At 45.0% G+C, this 17,610-nt stretch overlaps 1 protein-coding gene across 6 annotated transcripts in view; it reads left to right on the forward strand.

Moving 5' to 3' along the window:
- Positions 1 to 17,610, forward strand: part of TEP1 (telomerase associated protein 1) — a 50,411-nt gene that overhangs the window by 2,413 nt on the left and 30,388 nt on the right. For all 6 annotated transcript variants that reach the window (XR_010944420.1, XR_010944415.1, XR_010944417.1 and 3 more), the window contains exons 2-13: positions 1,707 to 2,477; positions 4,873 to 5,052; positions 5,331 to 5,465; positions 6,220 to 6,381; positions 6,792 to 6,953; positions 7,254 to 7,328; positions 8,877 to 9,001; positions 9,216 to 9,373; positions 13,155 to 13,264; positions 13,709 to 13,799; positions 14,027 to 14,213; positions 17,316 to 17,484. Coding sequence is in view for 2 of the 6 variants with exons in the window: in XM_067741717.1 (XP_067597818.1) it covers positions 1,707 to 2,477; positions 4,873 to 5,052; positions 5,331 to 5,465; positions 6,220 to 6,381; positions 6,792 to 6,953; positions 7,254 to 7,328; positions 8,877 to 9,001; positions 9,216 to 9,373; positions 13,155 to 13,264; positions 13,709 to 13,799; positions 14,027 to 14,213; positions 17,316 to 17,484 (2,325 nt within the window). In the remaining 4 variants the exon portion in view is untranslated. The remainder of the gene's footprint in view (positions 1 to 1,706; positions 2,478 to 4,872; positions 5,053 to 5,330; positions 5,466 to 6,219; positions 6,382 to 6,791; positions 6,954 to 7,253; positions 7,329 to 8,876; positions 9,002 to 9,215; positions 9,374 to 13,154; positions 13,265 to 13,708; positions 13,800 to 14,026; positions 14,214 to 17,315; positions 17,485 to 17,610) is intronic.

Consider the following 17,610-nt stretch of genomic DNA (forward strand, 5'->3'; position numbering starts at 1 on the left):
ACGGTGGCAGGCAGAACAGAGAATTGGATAGATCTGGGAGACATTGAGGGAGTAGAATCAATAGGATTTGGTAGTTTATTGGATGATAACAATAATAAATAATAATAGCTTCCACTTATTGCACACTTACTAACTCTAAGTGCTTGATATATTTTTTCTTATTTATTCCTATACAACTCTATGAGGTAGGCATTTATTTCAGTTTTGTGATGAAACTGTGGCACAGAGAGTTTAAGGAACTAGCCCAAGGTCCCATCAGGATTCAAACTCAAACCTATTTTATACCAAACCCTTGTAAGCATAGGGGGCAATGAGGAGGAATGGATTTGGAGGAGAGGTAGAAAGATGATACATTTGGGATCTATGGAGTTTTGGGTACCTTTGAGTCATCCAAGTAGAGATGTCCAACAGGGGAATGGATAAATGAGTATGAAGCTCAGATGAGATCCAGGTCAAGGAATAAATATGTGAGTTGCCAGCATAGCAATGTTATGTGGAGCAACAGAGTAGGTGAGACCACCCTGGGAAAGTATATAGAAGGGTTAGAAAAGAACTCTAAGCAGCATCAACATTCAAGGAAGAGCAGAGAAAGAACCCCCCCCCCCCGCCAAGAAGGTGTGATCAGGGTTGTAAGAGGAAAACCGGGACAGCACCGTGCAAGTCAAAGGGAGAGAGTTTCAGTGAGACAGTGATCACAGGGTCATATTCCACTTGAGAGATGAAGTAAGATAAGCTCCAAGATATGTCTATTCTTATAGTAAGAAGAATTCCATTAGTTACCTGAGAGGACAGCCTTGGAGGAATAGTGGAAAAAGAATCCCATTTAGTTGGTTAAGAGTGAGTGGGAGGCAAGGAAGTTGAGGTGGTGAGTATAGACAACTTGATCAAAATGTTTGTTTCTCTGGAGCTAAGAATCCAGAGTCCAGATTATGAGTATGGCTCCTGTGCTAAGTTGGGATCATACTGATAGCCCTGGGGGGTCTCCTTTACCCCTTCATGTGGAGACATGTTCCTTTCCTCTCCAGCTCTTACTTTTTATTTATTTATTTATTTATGTCTGGGCCGGGTCTTCGTCGCGGCATGCAGCATCTTTTTTTTTTTTTTTTTGCGGTACGCGGGCCTCTCACTGTTGTGGCCTCTCCCGTTGCGGAGCACAGGCTCCGGATGCGCAGGCTCAGCGGCCATGGCTCACGGGCCTAGCTGCTCCGTGGCATGTGGGATCTTCCCGGACCAGGGCACGAACTCGTGTCCCTTGCATCGGCAGGCGGACTCTCAAACACTGCGCCGCCAGGGAAGCCCCATGCAGGATCTTTTAGTTGAGGCATGCAGGATCTTTTAGTTGCAGCATGCAGACTCTTAGTTGTGGCATGAATGCGGGATCTAGTTCCCCAACCAGGGATGGAACCCAGGCCCCTGCATTGGGAGCACGGAATCTTACCCACTGGACCACCAACGAAATCCCTTTTTTTGTTTTTTAAACTTCCTTACTCTTAAGCTTCTACCTCACCTTTTCCCTACTCCTTTCCCTTAGAATACTCCCTGTATACATCTTTGGAATGAACCCAGTCCTGGAAAAACAAATATTGGTTGTTTTCTGCCTTCAGGTCACTGGGATTACCAGGAGGACTATGGGAAAGATTTAGTCCCAGTACGCATGCACTCCCAATACAGCCAGCTGCTCATTACCTGTCTTTCTCTCCTTCTAGGCATATACTGGTTGGGCTCCAGCCATGGCAAAACTCCATGGGCGTGTGTCTACTCACCTGGACATCCTCTCCTTGGAGAACCGGTGCCTGGCCACACTTCCTGACCTGAAGACCTTGGAGAAACCACATGGGCATGTGTCTACCCACTCAGACATCCTCTCCTTGGAGAACCGGTGCCTGGCCACACTTCCTGACCTGAAGACCTTGGAGAAACCACAGGGGCATGTGTCTACCCACTCAGACATCCTCTCCTTGGAGAACCGGTGCCTGGCCACACTTCCTGACCTGAAGACCTTGGAGAAACCACAGGGGCGTGTGTCTACCCACTCAGACATCCTCTCCTTGGAGAACCGGTGCCTGGCCACACTTCCTGACCTGAAGACCTTGGAGAAACCACAGGGGCGTGTGTCTACCCACTCAGACATCCTCTCCTTGGAGAACCGGTGCCTGGCCACACTTCCTGACCTGAAGACCTTGGAGAAACCACATGGGCATGTGTCTGCCCACTCAGACATCCTCTCCTTGGAGAACCGGTGCCTGGCCACACTCCCCACTCTGAAGAGCACTGTGTCCACCAGCCCCTTAACCCAGAATCTCCAGATACCTCACGTGGTGCAATCTGACCTGTGCAGCCTGAGTGCCAGCAACCACCTGCTCTCTGAGCCTCCAGCCTCAAGGGCTCAGTGCTTCTCTGAGGGTCTAGGCCTTCTGACCTGCCCCAGGGTCTTGAAAACCATCTCTGCCACAGAGAGAGCTCAGGAAGCAGCTTCGGTAATAGCTCCATCAGTTGTCTTCACTGCAGCCATGTCTGTTAGAATGTCTAGTCACTAGCTTTCAGTGCCACAGTGTCCCTGTGTGCTGCTCTGTGTCTGTGTACCTTCTTTCCTCAGAGCCTCTTCCTGAGGCATCTTTTACCCGAGGGCTGTCTTCATGAGCGTCATCACTCTTACTGCTTATCTAGTGCAGAGATTCTGGACAATAGAGCATAAGTAGGTTTTGTCCTTGGAAAGCCTCTTCTCGGGAGGAGAGCCGATATACTATTGCAGTAGCAGAGTCAATCAGGTGCTTTTGAGATCTTACAAGGCATGAGAAACAACTACAGTACCACTTCTCTGTGTGTGCATGTGCAGACACACGTCCACTTGTACACATCTATATAAGCACGTTTAGTATACAGGTCAGGATCGGTAGACAAACACACATTCCTTCTATGTAGACTTGAGATTTGGACTGAGGGAAAGGCAAATCTGAGCCCTCTACCATTTTTGCCAATTATAAGCCACTCGACCTTGGGCAAGACTCTTAACCTTTTTTTTTTTTCTAGATTAATTTTTATTGGAGTATAGTTGCTCCACGATGTTGTGTGAGCCTCTGCTGTACAACAGAGTGAACCAGTTACACGTATATACACATTCCCTCTTTTTTAGATTTCCTTCCCATTTAGGTCACCACAGAATATTGAGTAGAGTTCCCTGTGCTGTACAGTAGGTTCTCATTAGTCATCTATTTTATACATAGTAGTGTATATATGTCAATCCCAATCTCCCAGTTCATCCCACCTCCCCTTCCCCCTCTCTGGCATCCACAAGTCTGTTCTCCACATCTGCGTCTCTACCTCTGGCTTGCAAATAAGTTCATCTGTACCATCCTTCTAGACTGCACACATTAGCGACACCACACGATATTTGGTTTTCTCTTTCTGACATACTTCCCTCTGTATGACAGTCTCTAGGTCTATCCATGTCTCTGCAAATGGCACTATTTTGTTCCTTTTTATGCCTGAGTAATATTCTATTGTGTGTATTTACCACATCATCTTTATCCATTCCTCTGTTGATGGACATTTGGGTTGCTTCCATGTCCTGGCTATTGTAAATAGTGCTGCAATGAACATAGGGTGCACGTATCTTTTTGAATTATGGTTTTCTCTGGGTATATGCCCAGGAGTGGGATTGCTGGGTCATATGGTAGTTCTATTAATATTTTTTAGTTTCCTGTTTTCCATAGTGGCTGTATCAATTTACATTCCCACCAACAGTGTAGGAGGGTTCCCTTTTCTCCACATCTTCTCCAGAGTGGTCCACTCTCGCCACTATTATTCAACATAGTTTTGGAAGTCCTAGCCGTGGCAGTCAGAGAAGAAAAAGAAATAAAAGGAATCCAGATTGGAAAAGAAGAAGTAAAACTGTCACTGTTGGCAGATGACATGATACTATATATACATAGAAAATCCTAAAGAGGCCACCAGAAAACTACTAGAGCTTATCAGTGAATTTGGTAAAGTCACAGGATACAAAATTAATACACAGAAATCTCTTGCATTCCCATACACTAACAACGAAAGATCAGAAGGAGAAATTAGGGAAACAATCTCGTTTACCATTGCAACAAAAAGAATAAAATACCTAGGAATAAACCTACCTAAGGAGACAAAAGACCTGTACTCAGAAAACTATAGGATACTGATGAAAGAAATCAAAGACAGCACCAACAGATGGAGAGACATGCCATGTTCTTGGATTGGAAGAATCAATACTGTGAAAATGACTATACTACTCAAAGACTCTTAACCTTTTGAAGCTTTAATTTCCTCACCTTTAAGATGAGATCAATGAAAATCCACGTCATAGGGTCATTGTCAGGATTACAGCTACTGCCATCTTACATTTATTTAGGGCTTTGCAATTTGCAAAGAGTCATACATACATGACCCCATTTAATCTTGTAACAGCCCCATCAGGTAGGTGGCAGGGAATGAGGAAGCTGAGGCTCAGAGGGTAAGCTCACGATTGCTGGGCGATTGATCTGGGACTTGGTCCTTCTTCTTCTGACTCTAAAAATACCTTAATAGCCTCTTGGGAGGTGTGTTGTGAAGGGCCCCAGGCTCCTAGGCTGTGACGTCCGTAAGGAGATGAAAGAAGCCGGAAGATCATGAAGCATCTGAGCAAAGGCTCAGAATGTTGATCTGGGAAAGGGCGTGTGTGTGATACTGAGAGATCACTCTTGTCAGACTGGACAGATCCATGCTGGGGGGTGAGGGGAGAAGAGTTTAGGTGCTAGAAGGTAGATGTGGACTCTTCCTAGCCCTGGATGCTGCTTTCAGATCTCTGTCTTGTATGAGGGGCTGTGGGTGAGTGCTGGGATTCATAGCTGTCACTATCCCCAGGGCCGATGGTCTTCTGGAGAGAAGAAGCCAGAAGACAAGGAATGGGCAGAGGTTCAAATGCCTTTTTATAGTCTAAGCTTGGAAGAGGCGGAGAAAGTGGAGGAGCTGACCCTGAAGCTCACCCCTGGGGACTCTGAGTCCCGTCCTGAGCCTGCTGACCAGGCCCTTCAGGAAAAGAAGGTAAAAGTTCCAGAGCTGGGGAGAGGTTGATGGTGGAGTGGGGGGGCCTAGGGAAGTTGGATAGAGTGGGCACCAAAGGCTGATCCCCTCCACAGAGAGAAGGGGAGGGAACTCTGGTTTCTTACTTCCTGATCCCCTTTTCTGACCTCTCAGCCGGACAGACATCTTCCTGAATCTGGGTTCATTCTCTCTGTCTTTGGAAGTTGGCCTGAGTGGATGCTTAAGTTGGTCCTTATTACGTCTTTTCTCCTTTCTTCCCTCTCTTTCCCAATTCCCAGATGGTTCTAATGAGCTTCCTCTGTTCTACTCTGGTGTCAGACGTAAACACAAATGATGCAGCTTCCTCTACCCAGGCGTTCCTCCTCCAAGTCTGTAGTGAACTTGCCCCCTTGGAGCCTGAATTTATACTCAAGGTATTGTGACGTGAAAGAGGGGATGGGAGTGGGAAGTTAGGAGGAAGGGAATTTGGTTATGGTGTGTCAGGGGGATGGTGAGAGGCTTTATACTAGGGGCTGAAGGAACTTTACTTAGGAAGGTAGTAGGATCTCTGGGTGAGCCTGAGGCCCAGTCCCTAGGGTTCTCTGAGGAGTGGGGGAAGATAGGATTGAGAAAGTATCCTAGGGTTTGTTTATTTAGTAGGTACACAGGCTAAGTACACAATGCTAGCTTGAGGGTTATACCAACAGATAAAACGAAACTTGGACCCGGCTCTTAGGGAATGGTATTATTAATGGTATTATTAGCGAAGCAAAAACGATCCCAAATATTATATAAATGCAAATGGAGTAGCAGATAGTGAATGTTTCAGAAGCAGAAAAGAGAGGGAAAATGTTTCCTATGAAGCTTGGGAAGATGGCAGGATAAATCAGCAATTTGAACCGTGGGTAAGTTTTTGATAGACATGGATGGTGGGAGGTCTTCCAAAGCGGGAAAAGGACAAGGTTAAAGGCCCTTAAATTGGGATAAGTAGACTTAGGAGAAGACTGGTGAATAAGGGCTAGATCATGGAAGATATAGAATGCCAAGCCAAGAGGCTTGGATTTTATATTTACAGACAATGTGGAGGGCTCAGGAAAGGTTTTATGCAGGCAGATTAGATAAGCAAATTAGGGCATGGTGCTGTGCAGAAGTGGCTGAGAGGCCAGCGCTCCCTACCCTGTGCCCTAGGCATCTCTGTACGCCAGGCGGCAGCTGAATGTCCGGGATGTGGCCAACAAAGTCTTGGCCATTGCTGCCTTCTTACCAGTCTGCCGCCCCTACCTGCGACGATATTTCTGTGCCACTGTCCAGCTGCCTTCTGACTGGATCCAGGTAGCCAGGTTCTACCAGGTATGGCATTCAGTTCCCTGACTTTTGACCCTCACTTGGTTCCCTCTCCTTTGCTCACTGCATCTGTGGAGAAAATTCTCAGACACTTTGGCCTGCCCTCAGCTGTCCTCAACCCCGGTGCCCAGACAGGACAGCTTCTCCTGGCAGCAGGCTGGGTTGCCCAACAGGGAGAATATGATTGAGAAGGGCTGGACTGAGTTTGAGGAAACTTGGTGTTATTCCGGACCTCGTGTTTCCAGTGAAGAGAATAAGAATCTGAGAAGTCTGCCCTCAGGTCCAGGACCACAGAAATTGTCATTGTAGAGCTGGGGCTGGGGACTTCCTATCCTGTGCTGTCACTTAACCCCATGAAGTGCTCTCATTTTGTTTTGGAGGGTCTCGCTCCTGAGGGTTTCTCGTCTCTCTGACAGCTCCTGGCTGGAGAAGAGGAGGACAGGCTGGTGCCCCTGCCTGCCTCCCTGCGTGCTGCGATGACAGACAAATTTGCCCAGTTTGATGAGTACCAGCTGGCTAAGTATAACCCTCGGAAGCACCGGGCCAAGAGGCGCCCCCGCCGGCCACCCCGCCCTCCAGTCAGTCCCTGCCTCTACCCTGGTCATTCACAGCCTAGGCCCTTTTCCCCCGGAAAGTGAGAGGGATGAGGGAACACGCTGACCTCCTTAAACAGCTGACATGTTTCTACCACCAGGACAGAAGGAGTCAGAGAAATGCAGAGGAGCTGGGTAGAGCTCAGAGGGCAGAGAGGGCAGGGCCTGCCTTTTTCCCAGCCAGTTTCCTGTGGGGTAGAGATGGGCCTTCAGGGCTATTGGAATGGGTCTCTCTAGGGACAGCCTCCACTTCCCCTTTTGAAATGGCTTGTCCTGTCCCTACAGAAGGAGCATACATTTTCTGAGACACAGAAATACTTGCCAAAGTTCATTCGGCCTCTTCGAGATGAACAGAGGATGGTGAGTGCCTTGTTCTGGGGTTCTAAACATACACGTACGGTCTTTTCTCAACTAATGTTTAGAAATGGAATTCCATTTGGTCCAGAAATACTACTAGTGGGTATGGTAGGCACATGCCAACATCCTACCTGGATAATTCTCAGCTGCGATTATGGGGTTTTGAGAGCCCCAGGAAAGGCTCCTTTTATTTCCATTTTGCTCTCCTTGGTGTCGTTCTTTACTGACAGATGGCACATCCAGCTGGATAAGTGAGTTCAAAACATTATGAAATATCCACCTTCCACAGGAAGTTTTAAAAACAAGCCAAACAAAAAAAGCTTTTTTCTTTTACTTTAATAACAAGACACTGGTCTTCGCCGTTAAGAGCGTAGAAGCTGGATTCAGACCATCTGGGTTTGAATCTCCCCACCTGCCCCCCCACCGGTTGCTGGCTCTGTGAACCTAGGCTGAATGGCTTACTCCCTCTTGCCTCATTTTACTCACATATAAAATGGGGATAATAGCAGTACCTTCTTCATTGGGTTTTTGTGAGGATTAAATCAGTTACTGTATTTAAAGTATTTCTAACAATACCTGGCACTGAGTAAGTGATGATTTCATCATCATCATCATTAAAATAGACTTTTAGGAAAATATATTAGTATTACAAGAAAATACATCCTCAGTTGGTCCATTGGTCTTTTCTCTTCATCCTATTAATACAACCCAAACTTAGCTCTTCTAACAGAAGATTCTGAAAGCCAGCTTCTTTCATTTTTTAACTCCTCACAGCCTACATTGTGCTGATGCCTCCATTTACACGCTCCAGGCCTCAGCGATTTATTTATTTATTTATTTTAAAATTTATTTTTTTATTTTTTTATTTTTGTCTGCATTGGGTCTTCGGTGCTGCGTGCGGCCTTTCTCTAGTTGCGGAGAGCGGGGGCTACTCTTTGTTGTGGTACGCGGGCTTCTCATTGCAGTGGCTTCTCTTGTTGCGGAGCACAGGCTCTAGGCATGTGGGCTTCAGTAGTTGCAGTGAGCGGGCTCAGTAGTTGTGGCTCACGGGCTCTAGAGCACAGGCTCAGTAGTTGTGGCGCACGGGCATCGTTGCTCTGCGGCATGTGGGATCTTCCCGGACCAGGGCTCGAACCCGTGTCCCCTGCATTGGCAGGCGGATTCTTAACCACTGTGTCACCAGGGAAGCCCCCAGGTCTCAGTGATTTAAATAAGAGCTGCTTTTCCCTCTTCCTCCCTCTAAGAACAAGGTGTTTTCTGTTTATTCAAGCCCCATCTTTCTTGTCACCACCCAGTCATCCCATGTTAACCATTGATAGTTCAACCTTGTGTAAATGAAACACGGTGACCCCATAGACCTACTCTGTTATGTTCATCACAGAAGCTCTTGCTGTTGGAGAGTTTGACCCTCTATTCCTATTCTTTGCCCAAATCGACCTTGGGGAAAGAAATTACCATAGTTATAGGATAGTCTTGGTTTTTGTTTTCTGAAGAAAGTGACCATGGTCATAGATTGAATGACCCCTGTGGGACTTGTGGATATTTCCACAGTTTGAGGCAACCTGCAGTGCAGTGTCAGAGAAAAAGAATGAGCCAAGTTTCACCCTGAAGAAGTTGGTACAGAGACTGCACATCCATGAGCCTGCACAGCTTGTCCAGGCCCTCCTGGGCTGCAGGTGAGAAGATGTACCCTGAGCACACGCTCCATCCGGGTAATGGCCTGATTCTTCAACACCCATGGCCCCAATCCCTGTAGTTGGACCCCAGCAACATTAGTTTGGGCAGACCTGGCCTTAAATGTGACTCACTAGCTTTGACTGACTCACCATTCCTTTTCTCAGTTATTTTCAGCTGGCTTTGAAATCCTAAGTTTTTCCTCCTCTGTTCCAGATACCCCTCCAACCTACAGGCCTTTTCTCAAAGTCGCCTGCCGGGGCCCTGGGATTCTAGCAGAGCCGGGAAGCGGATGAAGCTTGCTAAGCCAGAGACCTGGGAGCGAGAGCTGAGCTTGTGGGGGAACAAAGCTTCCGTCTGGGAGGAACTCATCGGTAGAGTAACCTTGACCGTCACACTTCTTTCCTCTCTTCCTCATTCATGCCTCTATGTTTTGGACCCTGACTAGAAGCTTTCCATGGCATGGTGCAGTTATTCTCTTACTTGGCAGTTCCATCACTGAAAATGATTGCATTTATCAGGTCTGCCATTGACCACACCAAAGTGAACGGTGGCACCTGCTTTGAATAGCACTGGCATCATAGGTGGGTCATAATTCCAGACGTGGTTAGGTGATACACAAGCCTTTATCAACACATGACAAAAGCAGTACCTTCTATCTGATTTCACTTGTGTCAATATCTGTGTAACTCATCCAAACAAGGTAGGACTAGTACGTGGCATACTGGAATCTCCACCAAAACTTTTTTTTTTTTTTTTTTGTCCGGTACGCGGGCCTCTCATTGTTGTGGCCTCTCCCTTTGCGGAGCACAGGCTCTGGACGCGCAGGCTCAGCGGCCATGGCTCATGGGCCCAGCCGCTCCGGTGCACCAACCCACACCCCCTGCATTGGCAGGCGGACTCTCAACCACTGCGCCACCAGGGAAGCCCCCAAAACCCATTTTTTAGGACATGGATGTTTTAGGTAATTTGCCCACACTGATAAAAAGAATTCAAATGGGGAAGACCAAGTTCCTTTCAGTCTTCTCTTTCTGTCTGTTTTTTTTGCTAGTTTATTTTTAACTATAGAAGGATCTTCCTGTTCCATTTTTTCTTTTATGTCCTCTTTCATCTTTGAAGTCAACCTCTTTCTGTTGAAAAATACCTGATTGTAGCCCTTTTGACTGCTTGAGTTTTGTGGACTTCATATTTTGGAGCTTCAGAAGCCCAGTTGGCTTTTATTGCTCTGTAAGCTGCCATTTATAGGTGGTACTCAGGGAAGCCCAAAAAGCTTAACTGCTTATATCGTTCCTCCCACTTTGGGGTTGTCACTAGTGCTGTATGTATCAGAATCACATGGGAATTAAAACACACACACACGCACACACACACACACACACATACACACACACATGCTTGACAACTTATTCTGCAATGTTGATACAACTTTGGGTAGAGTAGGATAAAGGAGCCTGGATGGCAGTCAGCATGTGTTGGTGGTTCTAGTATGCATCATCTCCCCTTTCCTCCCTCTGCCTCTGAAAATTAAAACTGCTATTTATCTTGGTTGAGACCAATGCCCATAATCTAAACCAGTGGTCTCCAGACCACTGGATCATTTATTGCAGAAACAATTTTTGGGATACACCAGAATATATGTATATATATATTAAAAATTTTTTATACATGTACTAATCAATTATGTACTTTAGGAACTATATAACATATAATTATATAAATATAGATATGAAAATTAATAAAATAAATATAACTATAAAATATAAGATAAAATATAATTAGATGTACAGATCCCTCTTTGGAAACCAGAGGCTCATTAACAACTCATTAATGAATTATTTGGAATGAAATCAGTGAATTTCTCAATCTGTAGGATGAATATTCATTTATTCCTCTAGTATCGTATCAATAAATATGATATTGAACTTAATTTCTTATCAAAGTGATCTAGAAAATCTTTATACATAGCAACATTTGAGCAAAACTAATGAGTTGACAGAGGATGCAATAGTTCATGAGTTGTCACACATCATTTACATTGCGTATACAACGTAATTGTTCTACACATTCTGTAAATAAGAAGTATTATGATTGGAGAACCCCAGGACTTCCAGCAGGCTTAAAGCTTTCTAGCTATAATTCAAATGAGACTTACATCACCTTAAAAAAGGTACCGCCACTTTCCCAATGAAAGCTGCTGATGGTGGGGCTAGTGCCTGGGATGTGGGTGGGGACTAACAGGCCTGGTCTGTAATGTAGTCTGAACGCATCTCTGGGTGTTAGCCAGGAAAAATATCACACCTCCTATTTATGTTGACCTTTATCTAAAAGAAAGAATGTTTCCAATGTTTACTATACAGATTGAGCCCCTGTAGTCACTTAGTTCATGTTACATGGTTATGTGTCATGTATGATAGTTGAGGCTTCTTGAGGAAGAGGAGGCGTTCCACAACACAAGGGCATTGATGGGGCCCCCTCACTCTTTTTTGGTTTCTGCATAATGAGACTTGTTGCAGCTTATCTTTGAATTGTAAATGGCTTTAGAATTATTATTCAGTATTAACCAAACTAACCCTCTAAAATTGACATAAGCCTTAAAAAGATTATTAAGAAGCTATGACTTGGGACTTCCCTGGTGCGCAGTGGATAAGAATCTGCCTGCCAATGCAGGGGACACAGGTATGGTCCCTAGTCTGGGAAGATCCCACATGCCGCAGAGCAGCTAAGCCTGTGCGCCACAACTACTGAGCCTGCGCTCTAGAGCCCGTGAGCCACAACTACTGAGCCTGCGTGCCACAACTACAGAAGTCCGCATGCCTAGAACCCCTGCTCTGCAACAAGAGAAGCCACTGCAATGAGAAGCCTGTGCACCGCAACGAAGAGCAGCCCCCACCTGCTCACTGCAACTAGAGAAAGCCCGCACGCAGCAATGAAGACCCGAGGCAGCCAGAAATAAATAAATAATTAAAAAAAAAAAAGAAACTATGACTTGAAGGTAATACTAATATCACAGGGACAAGTGAACAATAAGAAAGTGACAGAAGTGAAATTCTGCTTCAGGGCAAATCTTTCTCACCTATCTTTATTTTATTTTTCTTTTAATTAAAAAAACTTTTTTGGCCATACTGTGTGGCATGCGGGATGTTAGTTCCCTGACCAGGGATTGAACCCGTGCCCCCAGCAGTGGAAGTGCAGAGTCTTAACCACTGAACCGCCAGGGAAGTCCCTTTTTCACCTATCTTTATTTTTTTAATTTATTTAAAAAATTTTTTAATTTATTTTATTTATTTATTTTACTTATATTTATTTTTGGCTGCATTGGGGCTTCGTTGCTGCATGTGGGCTTTCTCTAGTTGCAGTGAGCGGGGGCTACCCTTCGTTGCGATGTGTAGCTTCTCATTGCGGTGGCTTCTCTTGTTGCGGAGCACGGGCTCTAGGCGCATGGGCTTCAGTAGTTGTGGTTCGTAGGCTCTAGAGCACAGGCTCAGAATTAGGCGCACGGGCTTAGTTGCTCCGCGGCATATGGGATCTTCCCGGACCAGGGCTCAAACCCGTGTCCCCTGCGTTGACAGGTGGATTCTTAACCACTGTTTCACCAGGGAAGCCCTCACCTATCTTTAAGTAAAAAATGATGACTATTTAATCAGCTCATACAAGACATTGACCAAAAAACTTAAGAATTATCAAGAAGACTATTTGAAATATCAATTTACACTCACAGTTAATGGTGAACCTTTACTTTAAATGTATATCCTGCCTTGAAATATTAACTAATGATTGTACTACATGTATATAATTTATAAGATTACACTAGGAAATTTCTCTTTAGCCATCTAAAAACTTTGGAAATCATTACTGTGGATTAGAGAATGTATTTTGCCCGTTGAGCCCAATCTCAGGGCTGGAGCCAGCAGGCAAAGTGATACCCTCAGTTGTTTATTGAAATAGCTAATCCCATAAACAGTGTTGATTAGGTTTTGCTCCAAGCTCAGGCAACCCAGTTGTTATCTTTCCAGACCTTTAAAACATTTTGGGTAGGATAGATCATATGTTCGTACCTCATTTGCTCCAACCTGAACATTCTGCATGGCTCTGGTCTCTGACCTCTCTCACTCATCCTTTGTTTGCTTTTCTCACCCTATGTCCTACCTTCCATAGACAGTGGGAAGCTTCCCTTCATGGCCATGCTTCGGAATCTGCGCAACCTGCTGCGGGTTGGAATCAGCACCCGCCACCACAACCTTGTGCTCCAGAGACTCCAGCATGCTGTACGTGTGAAGGGCAGGGAGCCAGCCTTCTCCTAGTGGCTGGGGAAGGTCATAGCCACCAAGCTATTTCCATATGGGCTGTAAACAGATATGGGGCTTCAGATAGGTTGAGGGAGACAGGTTTGGGGGTTCATCATCCCTTAGAGTATAGAGGATAATAACTTTCCTTTTTATTTTCTGAGATCATTTCTGTGATTTAACTAACTTCAGAGGGAGTCTGATATAAAAGAAACAGGGAACCTTCTGTTACTTCCTCTCCTTTCCTCGTATTCTCACGTGACATCTTTCTTTATTCTTCTCCACCTTTATCTAATATCCATTTTGGTCTTCCTCACCTTCCCACAGATGTAATAGAGTGGTTATCTCATCTTCCGGGTCCCTGGAGCCTCTGATGCTCCCCATGCTTCCTGGTCCTCTGCTCATGACCCCTCTCTTGCTTTGCAGAAGTCAGTGATCAACAGTCGGCAGTTTCCATTCAGATTCCTTAACGCTCATGATTCCATCAATGACTTTGAGGCTCAACTCGAAAAGAAAGGTATTATCTCTCTTCTTCCAACTCCTGTTTGTCTCTCATGCCTGAGAATAGATGAGACAGCAGCACTGGTATTTTCAGCCTCTTGCCTTCCAGTCTCAGGGTATGGGGTGGGCAGAGGTCAGACACTGGCCAGCCCAAAGGATCAGGACTCAGGACAGGCAATGATGGGAAGACAAGATGAGGGAATAGAAGCTGCCTGACTCAGATACTTACCTGTCGCCACCCAGAGTTGCCACTTCCTTCCAACACAAAACTGATAAAGCGGATAATAATTAAAAACACAAGATATGGCAAGAAGTGTGCCTATTCCTGGCAGTTTTGCAAACCAAGTCGTCGGGAACTTCGGGCAGCAATGATGATCCCCGTGATATATGAGCAGCTCAAGCGGAAGAAGCTGAAAATACACAAGGCCAGGTGTGTGTGTGAGTGTGTGCTATCTGGGAGCAAAGGGTGGGCAACAAGAGGCAACCTGAAAGAGCTTGGGAGTCATCTGGAAACCCCAGCTTTTATTCTGCAATGACATGCTTGTCAGTCATCCCAACGGCTGAGACTTGCCTGTTTCCAGTCTTCTCTCGCACAGCAAACCTTGTCTTTAACATTGTCCTGTAGAGAGATCATGAAACAAAATCTGTGTTTGGGCCTCCACTCTTATCTGTGATTGCCTTATTGGTTTCTGTGGACTCCTTCAGCCTGTGTAGCATTTCCCTTCCTATTAGTACATGATAGTGCCTCTCTGCTTATGCTCTGGTTCACATTTTCTTTCTTTTTCTTCTCTGTGATATCTGTTTGTTTTTCTTTTTGTTTCTCTCCTCTGTGTATTTTCTGACCCATTCACTTTCCTTTTCCTTTTGACACATGTAAAGATAGTTATCATCAAGCAGACTCAAAGTCAGGCATAAAACCTGTTCTGTAAGCTTGGTGAAGTCCCAGCACTCTGTCCTTTTAGATGCATCCACAGTATCTTTATTCGTTTTCATTCAAGACAAATGCAGGGCTCATCTAACCTTCTAGTAGGACTCAGTGGCCAGGACTCACCTGAATCAGTGAATCAGTGGCAGAACATTGGGGCCATTAAAGAATTAAGCTGAGGATGCAGTCCAAACAGGATGTCTTTGCTGGCCAGTTTGGTAGCCACTAGCCACAGGTGGCTGTTGAGCTCTTGAAGTGTGGCTAATGGGAACTGAGATGTGCTAGATTTCGGGGCAGTGTGAAAAAGGATGTAAAATATCTCATTTGTAATTTTTGTATTAATTACGTGTTGAGGTGAAAAACTATACGTATATAAGGCTAAATTAAATGTAATATTAATGTGTCCTGTTTCTTTTTACTTTTTTAAATGTGGCTGCTAGAAAACCTTACATTACATGTGTAATTTCAATTTAATTTCATTTCATTAATTGTAATTTATTTCTACTGGATAGCACTGGTAGAGACTGCTGGATTCTCTAGATTAAAAAAACTGAAAAAATTTAAACGTGTACAAGAGTAATGAGAATAATACAATGGACTCCCATGAAACTGTTAGCCACTTTCAGTGAAAATCTAGATTTTGTCAGCCTTCCTTTCCTGATCCCTCTCTTCCCTTCTTTTCTTTTTTTTATGAAGATTTTTTTTAAATTAATTAATTTATTTATTTTTGGCTGCATTGTGTCTTTGTTGCTGCGCACGGGCTTTCTCTAGTTGCAGCGAGTGGGGGGCTACTCTGTTGCGGTGTGCGGGCTTCTCATTGCGGTGGCCTCTCCTGCTGCAGAGCACGGGCCCTAGGCACACGGGCTTCAGCAGCTGTGGCACGCGGGCTGTAGAGCATACGCTCAGTAGTTGTGGTACACTGTGGCACATGGGCTTAATTGCTCCGCGGCATGTGGGATCTTCCCGGACCAGGGCTCGAACCCATGTCCCCTGCACTGGCAGGCAGACTCCCAACCACTGCGCCACCAGGGAAGTGCCCCTTTGAAGATGTTTTAAAAAAAACAAATGCCAAATAATATGATACATCTTATTTCACCCCTCCATATTTCACGTGTCTCTTAAAACAGACGTTTTCTTATATAATCAGAATGTCATTAATATAGCTAACAGAACTGAAAATAATTCCTTGGTATTATCATTTATTACCTAGTCTATATTCAAATTTCCCAGTTGTCTCAAAAGTATCATTTCACAGGTTTATTCAAATCAGGATCCAAACAACGCATACACACGTTACATGTAGTTATTAAGATTTACTTAAATCTCTTTTTAATTAATTAATTAATTAATTTTATTTTTGGCTGCATTGGGTCTTTGTTGCCACGCACAGGCTTTCTCTAGTTGCGGCAAGCGGGGGCTACTCTTCGTTGCAGTGCGCGGGCTTCTCATTGCGGTGGCTTCTCTTGTTGCGGAGCATGGGCTCTAGGCACACGGGCTTCAGTAGTTGTGGCTCGTGGGCTCAGTAGTTGTGGCTCGTGGGCTCCAGAGCGCAGGCTCAGTAGTTGTGGCTTACGGGTTTAGTTGCTCCGTGGCATGTGGGATCTTCCCAGACCAGGGCTCGAACCTGTGTCCCCTGCATTGGCAGACGGATTCTTAACTACTGTGCCACCAGGGAAGTCCCAGATTTACTTAAATCTCTTAAAATCTTTTAATTGTTTTCATGCCATTGACTTGCTGTGGAAATCAGGTTCGGGGGCCCCACAGAAGGTCCCATATTCTAGATTTGTCTGCTTCTCCAGTGTCATCTCACTTGTTTCTCTATTTCGTGTACCCTGGGCATTAACTCTAAAAGCTTGAATAGATTCAGATTTAACTTTTTTTCTTACGTGAATATTTCGTAGGTGATCCTTTGTACACAATGAGTAAGACCACCAGAATTTTTGTCTCCTGGTAGGACACAGCATCAGGAGGCACCAGAAGCCTACTGGTCCCACTCATAGTGTTGATGATTGATCAGTGCTTTTAGGTTATGGTAGCCTGATTTCTCCACTGTAAAGTTAATGGTTTATCCATTTGATAGTCTATGCCCGAATCAGTTGTTTCATTAGCAGTTGCAGAATGGGGGTTTTCTATCATTTCCATATTTATTAGCTAGAACTCTAAAAAGAACTTCCCTCATGAACTAAAGCTATTTAGTTACTTTGAAATAGAGATTGTCTTGGGAAGGTGGGATGAATGTTCGATTCTTTCTCCTTTAATTACCATTTTTTAGAGTAAGAAGTTAGCATGTGTTCTTTAAATTACAATGTAAAAATATGTAGCAGTTAAATCTTGCCTCATGAAGTAAGTATGGACTGATGTGGTCAGCATGGCAAGCGATTTCAGAGAATGGGTCTACAGATGACTTCTCTCCTGCCATGAGAATGGATCAGGATAGTCTTGTAGAATGGGGGCCAAGGGAAGCTCTGTCCCTGTTTTCTCTACTGACATTGGAGATGGGCTGTGGAGGGGGTAAAGACTTTATACTTGAGTGGCAAGTTCTCATCTTCCCATCCGCCTCAAAGTGGCAAACAGTGAAGCCCCTGTCTGTTTCTTTCCTGCCTGCAGACAGTGGAAATATGACCGTGCAATGCTGGCTCAGTATCGACAGGCCCTGGAGACAGCTGTGAACCTCTCCGTCAAACACAGCCTGCCCCCGCTGCCAGGCCGCACCCTCTTGGTCTATCTGACAGATGCTGATGCAGACAGGATCCTTCCCAAGAGCAACCCACAAGGGGTAAAAGAATAAAAAGATGGGGTGATGTTGGTAGGATGCTGGAGATCCTGAGAGGCATCCTGTTCCCAGACCTGGTTCTCCCAGGCAAACACTCAGAACTAAAATAAATGACATGCATTTGCTTCC

This window comes from Pseudorca crassidens, chromosome 1, assembly GCF_039906515.1.
Source record: "Pseudorca crassidens isolate mPseCra1 chromosome 1, mPseCra1.hap1, whole genome shotgun sequence".
Taxonomy (NCBI): Eukaryota; Metazoa; Chordata; class Mammalia; order Artiodactyla; family Delphinidae; genus Pseudorca; species Pseudorca crassidens.